The sequence below is a fragment of the Egretta garzetta genome, unplaced genomic scaffold (genome assembly GCF_000687185.1).
Source record: "Egretta garzetta isolate BGI_Z169 unplaced genomic scaffold, ASM68718v1 scaffold45, whole genome shotgun sequence".
NCBI classification, from domain to species: domain Eukaryota; kingdom Metazoa; phylum Chordata; class Aves; order Pelecaniformes; family Ardeidae; genus Egretta; species Egretta garzetta.
The window spans coordinates 4663036-4670622 of NW_009260028.1; the positions used below are offsets into that span (position 1 = coordinate 4663036).

The 7587-nt window shown below is 37.2% G+C and overlaps 1 protein-coding gene across 1 annotated transcript in view; it reads left to right on the top strand.

Annotated features, from left to right (window-relative positions):
- GABPA (GA binding protein transcription factor subunit alpha) overlaps positions 1-7587 on the top strand; it is a 28585-nt gene that overhangs the window by 7578 nt on the left and 13420 nt on the right. The window contains exon 5 of the mRNA XM_009640946.2: positions 5027-5272. Within this exon, the coding sequence (XP_009639241.1) occupies positions 5027-5272 (246 nt within the window). The remainder of the gene's footprint in view (positions 1-5026; positions 5273-7587) is intronic.

Genomic DNA, 7587 nt, shown 5'->3' on the forward strand with positions numbered 1-7587 from the left:
AAGGATGGGGATGGGGACAGGGGACCAACCCAAAACCCAAACAAACCAGGGTCAAATAGTGACATTTGCAATATGAGGCTTTCATTAAGGGTGAGTAGTTACTCATACCAGACCAAGTATCTAAGCAGGAAAAATATTTTTGTCTAGGTAGATGACAGTCTTTGTGAGGTAAGTGAGCTTGTGTGCTCCATGAACAATTAGATTATGAGAGTATACATAGCTAACTGAAAATTGGAATGAAAGGCTGAGATCACTATCTGTCATCTGCTTTCTTTGGATGAGAAGTCAGAGTAAACCGTTGTCATGGAGGAGTATTAACCAGGTGGGTAGGGATTTGCTGATGCATAGTTTTTATTTGCTTGTAGTATCAGGTATGACAGGATTTGCCCTTGTTGGATCCTCAGGAATTAGTAGCTTCATTGTTTGAATTTGTGTCCTATTGTTGTCCTTTGCCCCCTCCACACGTCTTGAGTGGTAGGACTGCCACCACTCAATGAAATCAACATTCATATTGGTCTCTGGGAACAGCTACAGATGTTTGTGCCGTATTTTCAAGCAAACCGTGACAACAAGCTTGTATTGGAGTAGGGTATCTTTGATTATCTGCTTTGAGTTATGTCAGCAAAGCAGATTAGCAAAATTTGGGCAGCACGTTCTGTTTTCTTGTGGCTTCAGTGTAGATTAGGCAGAAGAAAGCCTTTCTGTTTTGTATTAACAGTATTAAGACTGATAAGTTACATTTAATATGCTGAGTGTCAGGTGACTAGTGCTCGGTTGAATCCTCAGTTCCCCGCGTATAATGGAGATTGAACTAGCTTTCTGGTTTTAAAAATAAGAGTAGAAATATCCTTCAGGGAACTAGAATAACTGCTCTCAATTCATGCCCAGTAACTTGGTGTATGCAGTGCTCAGAATTCCGTTTTCAAAAGGATGCAGGTGATAAATATCTTCCTTATTATCTTCTATTTTCTTCCTGTGGTTGGTTTTTTGGTTTTCTTTTTTTTTTTTTTTTTTCTCCGTGTTGAAAATGGAGGTGCATGACCATATAACACAAGGTGGTGCCTCCCCCCCTTCTTAAAAGAAACACCCAAGTATTAAGTACTTTTGTATAACTTCAGAACGATCCTCAGTGTTGTTTTTCAGGCCATGATATGTGACACTTAAGCAACTCATAAGAAATCTGTCTGTTGAAGGCAAATAAAATATGGCAGGACAGAATATCAGAAAACAAACAGCATGGATATAAATAATAAAAGGAAGGTATTTGCATCACTAACAGGGAAATGGACTTGTTACTCTGACTGCAGTGTCCCTGTGAGCCAGAGGGGAAAAAACAGCTTCTTATGCCATCCACATATTTTTCTTTTATGGATGAGGTATTGAAAGATTCTCAATTTACTTATTTTTATTTTTTCCCAACTTATGTAATATATAGAATTCAGCTAGCAGTAATCAGTGATGCTAATCCTTGCGACGGATTGGACTCTTATTTCATAAGAGGAAAGCTGTTACATCAGTTCAAGTGTTCTATCAAATTTTGATTAGCCATCTGTAAATTCAAAGGAATAAACACCAGCTGAAATACAGTCCATAGTAGTTCTGTTAGAGCATTTCATACAAAGATATCTTAATATAAGTTACAGCAGATAAAATATCAGTGCTCTTTATTCTTTTTAGTAGAAAGACCATTCTGTTACTCCACCTTGCCTTAACTCCTTGAAGAATGGAGATGTATGTGGTTTTCCTGCCATTGTGAGAACAGCAATTTTGAGTGCAGCCCTGTTCTGTACTGGTCTGAACTAAGCCTCTTGCAAGTCTGTGGAGATCTGAGTAACTGCGTTGCATCATATGTCAAATAATTTGAAAAAAGCTTTAATTTTTAAGATCTCCATAGCAAATATTTTGGTGTGTGGGTTTTTGTTTTTTTTTTCCTTAATCCAGACACAAGTGATATCTGATCAAAACTTTCCCCTGCCTGACTGTAGATAATATCAGATTAACATTTTGCCATCCTTAAGCTGTTACGGTTGATAGGTCATTGATATTTTTTTTTTCTTGAGATATGATAAAATGAATGCTGACCCTATTTTTAGTTGCTTGCTTACTTTTTTTTCTGGGAAGAGGTAGAGGGGGAGGGAAGATAAACTTTTCAGGTTGTAAATTCCAGTGCTGAGTGTATGGCATAGGTTGAAATCTTTTTTTTGAAAACCCAGAGGTGGAAGACCTGGCTGGCAGTCTGCCACACCAAGGAATCTTTTCTTGCTTTTTCTACTTCCTTAATCAACAGAATAGAGGCAAGCTTAAATGGAAGTATTTGCCACACTTTTTTCAGATGAAGTATGGGAGACGGAGATACTAGATTGTGAGGGCTAGAATGAGGGCAGCAATCTCTGACAGTCATTGGTTTGAGCAATAGGAGGAGAGAGACCTGTATTATGGAGGTGGACAATGTTGTTTGCAAAGTATACGAAGAGGTAGTCCAGTTAACCTGACATTCAAGTCGTTCGCGTACCCCATACACAAACTTAAATGAGTCAAGGCCGTGTATGTGAATGAAAGTGTCTTGTAGCTGCTGTTTGGGTTGAGCTCAGTTCTGTCTGTTATGCACACCCAAAGCACACCTGCAAGATTAACATTTCCCAATCAGATTCTGTTCCACCTACTTTTTAAATGCTTGACTGACATAAGAGGTTAGTATCTAGCTGCTTTGAGAATTTCTGAGCATGTGTGTGTAGCTGTACTATAGACACTTACACAGATATTGACACTAAGTGGTGCTTAAGCACAACAGACAGATTCTTTGGATTTAGGTATCTGAGTTCCTGTTTTAAGTGTGTAACTCCTCCTTTGACTGCGGTTTCTAAGTTGGTTTTTGCCATTACTAGGCTTTTATTATTAGTATGTAAAGAAACAATTCATAAGTGTAATGAAATATATTTAGATTAAAGGTGCTGTTTGACTAATGTCCTGTCTCTGGCTGTAGTTAATACTAGACATTTCAAGGAAAAAAACCACCAAAACAAAACAGGTTGCCTATAGCTCAGTCTTAGCCCTAGTAGATTCTCTAGCTTCAGACAGTTAGCAGTGAAGGGGCTTGTACTGGCAACATCTGGACATGTCTCGATAGCTAATGTCCTTGAATTTTTGTACTTTTTGTACCAGTTTATACTTCTGGGGTGTGTGATGTCACATAGTGTTCCACAATTTATGTGCTGTCCAAGGAAGACTGGGCATCTGTTTTCTTACACAGTAGGTAGAGGGAGAGATGTGAGAAGAGATGCAGACAAACCCAGTGAATTAATGTTGATCTAACGTTGCAGTAGGTTAGGTGGCAGACTGTTACTTCACAACATTTTTACTTATAAGCTGATTCCTCTACAGAGACTCATCACTTTGATCTCAGTGTTTGCACTATGGATAAAGCAGTAGATTCACAGTTCTTTTGACACGTAGTTATTTGACAGACAGTGAATTATTTTGTTGAGCAATAGTGAACTGTTCATCTCCAGAAGCTTTTTTCTTTGCTTTCTTTTTTGAAGATCAAAAAGAGAATCTTAACCCTTAATGTTTTCCCTTAGCCATTTCTAGCTAACGTTAAAAAAATGCTGTGCTGTGCATGTTAATCTTAGATGGCCTAGATAAAACACTCTCCTAAGTAAGGTACTTGTTTGCTTTTTCTTCATGTTTTCTTCTTCATCTAATCAACCACCTACTGGTTGCCTGCATCTATTTTCACTTCCTTAATTTCATATTGCTGCATGTGGTACTTAAAGTCTTTGTAGTGTTCCCTTTCTAGTATTTTTCTCAAGCTGAATTCCTTTTTAAAGTCTAGAGGAATACTTGTCTGAAAAAGACTTGGTTTATTCTTGTACTATAGGTGAGTACTCAGTTTGTTTTCCCTTATAAACTGTGAATGGATTGCAGTTTTAGCTTTTAAGACTGTCACCTACAGAACCTACCATCTCACATTGAGATTTAATATAGATAAAACAGGAGGGACACAAAGTAATACCTTACGGCACAAGATAGTGAAGTTATTCTGGCCACATGATGTTCTGTGAATCCTACTATTCAGCTGCCTAACCCTTGTCAAGACTTTCCAAGTCATAATAAAATGGAATTTTACAGATTTTTTTTTTTTATGTGCAAATATGTTTGATAAAAATCTCTTCAAGAATTGTGGTTGTTAGTTGCTATTATGTTGGAAATTACATATCACAAAAATTGAAAGAATTTTTTTCTGTTTAGCCTATTACAATGACAAGAAAAATGTTCTATACAATGTCAGAAATTTGTTGAAGGACCAGTTGGACAAAATACCTTCTCAGAAGATGACAGAGAAGGTGGTGATACAAAGCATTAGTAACATTAGTGAATGCGTTCTTTATTGCTGCAGAATAGATGCAGACATATCTTCCAACTCTGTGGTCTAATATCTTAAGTGACAGGCATAAAACCAAAACATGAATAGCTGATGAAGCTTAAAACGTGAAGAATTTTCTAGTTTTCTTTTTAACTTGCTGTTGAACACGCTGCCTCTTGCAGGGTGCTGAAAGAAAATGTTAACTCCTGTGTGTAGACTCCAGAGATATCAGGGAAATATTCAGGCTGAAAGAAATGCCGCTTGGCTGGGCGGAAGAGGTGGATGCTTGTTCTGTTTTTTTGTGGTTTGCTTTTTTTTTTTCCTTTGGTTTGGTATATTTCTTACAGACCAAAATACTTTTCTTTATGCCCACATGCTGAACATTCTGTTCAAAATATATGAAATGGGTCACCTAAATAGAACAGGAAGCTGTAATACTGGGGGAGGAAGAGGGACAGCTTTGTACTCACCTTACTAAAGTATATACTGTATAATAGAATATGTCATTCTAATTTAGCACACTTGCAGAAATTTGATGATGCTTTGTGTCATGCTTCTTTCCTAGGTATGCTAACACCTATTAATCAGAAAGATTTAGAACAACATTTTTGTCATATTTGCATTGCTATCTTTGAGTTTTGTGTTTGTTCTTTCTATACCTAGGGATAGAGCCCAAGTTAAACATCCTTGAAATTGTGAAGCCTGTGGAGACTGTGGAGGTAGTGATTGATCCAGATGCTCATCATGCAGAGGCTGAAGCTCACCTTGTTGAGGAAGCTCAAGTGATAACCTTGGATGGAACAAAACATATTACAACAATTTCGGATGAAACCTCTGAACAAGTGACACGATGGGCTGCAGCGTTGGAAGGCTACCGAAAGGAGCAGGAGCGCCTTGGAATACCCTATGGTAATACATGACTTTGTGTGTGTGCACGTGTGTGTGTTCAGGTAGGGGCTGAGTTCTTGTGTTCGTTTGGGGAATTGGTGTTTTTTTTCAGAAATGATAATTAGTTTTGGTTATATAATTAAAGTGCTCCAATACCTCAGAGAAGGCTTCTTATGGTATGGGTAAGTACAATGCAAATATTTGCATACAAGAAGGCTAAAGAGAAGTAGAATCAATGCTTGTAATAGCTTTATTAAAATAGTGCTTTTTGCTCCATAACCTTCTTGTCATTGCAGTTTTTAGAAAGCAGTTTTCTTCTTCCTCCCCTCCTTAAAATTTGTATGTTAGTGATAAAGCTCTTTCATGTGTGTCTGGATTTGAACTAGACTCAGTACTTGGTGGGGGTTGCCTCTAAAGATAGTGAAACAAATTGTTCATAGGTTGTTGGATGCTGAGTGTGGTGTTAAAATACATTTTGTGTGGAAAGCCATACTTGACTTCAACATACTGGAAAAAAATATTCAGAACTGAATATAAGTATTCTGGTAGGTCATAATCTCTTTTGAATTAATGTTGTTACTTAGCAGGCTGCTAACTTAGTATTAGGTTAAAAGAAGCATCTCTGAATGCCTGCTTAGGATTGAACTGAAACTGTGGGGTTTAGACCTACATCACATTTGGGAGATTATCCAGCTGAGTTGCTTGTTGTGACTTACAGAAATGTACTGTTAAGGCATATTCAGCACATAAAGCTGTAGTAGCTAAGCAGACCTGCAAAAACTGTAATATATTTGGAAAGTGGGATATTTGGAAGCGTTTAAGATCTCCAGTGTAGTCACAGGTCTTTCAGGACATGTAGCCTGTCAATATTTTGAACATATTTTTGATAACTGAAGCAATGACATATTCGTGCCTTTTTGTTGTTCTCATTGGCAAGTACTTCCAAAATAGTTTTCGTCATGCTATGTCTGTTGATAATCAGGGATTTGATGCAGAATATTTGAAAAAAAAAAAGTGAGGCTTTATCAGGAGCAGACTGGTATTCTCCCATTAATATAAGAAGAAAATTACTTAGAACCATGTTGTTATGTTGAATAATGTTGCTAATAAACTTTAATAATGTTGCCGCTTTAAGAAAACCCTACAACCCACAACTATGACTTTAAAAGCTTAAGGTCTTTTGTGTCATGGGAGTGCAGATTTTCCAGTAAAATCATTCTAGTTCACTAAGGCAGAGATCTCTGTATTAAGAATAATAGTGTTCTTCTGATACCAAAAAAATGTGCTAAGCTGCCTTCCTAGAAAAGAATAAAATTTTAAATGTTATCTGAGTTGATGTTGCAGGGACTTGGGTTGAAATAAGGCACCACTAAGTTCTACATTATGATACTCGCGGAAAATTCTGAGAATAAAGAATGCTATTAAGGTTCTTATGTAGTCCCCAAAAAAAGCCTGCCTTCCTAGAAAAGAATAAAATTTTAAATGTTATCTGAGTTGATGTTGCAGGGGCTTGGGTTGAAATAAGGCACCACTAAGTTCTACGTTATGATACTTGCGGAAAATTCTGAGAATAAAGAATGTTATTAAGGTTCTTATGTAGTCCCCAAAAAAAGCTGTGGGTTTTTTCCCCCCCAACTTTTACAAATATACATCTTAAAAAATAGAAAAAGAGGCCAGCATCCTTCAGAGAGTTGTGAGGCTTGGTCTGTGAAGTTCTCTGAAATTATTCCTTGAATCTTTTCAAAAGGTAGGATATGTTGATATCAAAAGTCCAGTCCAGTCAGTAAATAATCATTATCCAGAAAGGTAGTGGTACAGTGTCTATATCTTTACAGGTTTCTCTGTTTTGCTGCAAATGGAAAATTAGCTTTTAGCTGGTCTTTAAAATGTTATGTCTTTCCCTTTTTGTTATGTTTTGGTGGGTTTTATTAGAGATTACAAATTCTTAGCTGTTAAAGTTATTTCTGCTAATAGAATCAGAAAATTTGTTACCATTGCAAAGGTCCTTAGGAAGAAGGAAAATACTGATTGGTATGAGAAATAAAGCCAAAAAAGGGAGCAGCAGAAAGCTTGGAAACCATAGAACTGGTTAGAGGAAGCAATGATTCATGTTACCTTGCAGATTATGTTCTGTCAGTGAGAACAGATTAGCAGCTTTTTGATGAAAATTCACTGCTGATAATGTTTTGAAGACCAAAACTGATGTGCGGAAAACAGACTCCACAATCTGTAAGATTGTAAAGTAGGTATGTTTATTCAGTGCTGGGCAGCACAGGGGGTAGTCCCACCAAAGTCGTGCGCACCGAAACACGGCAGCTCGCCCTGTTTTTTTTGAG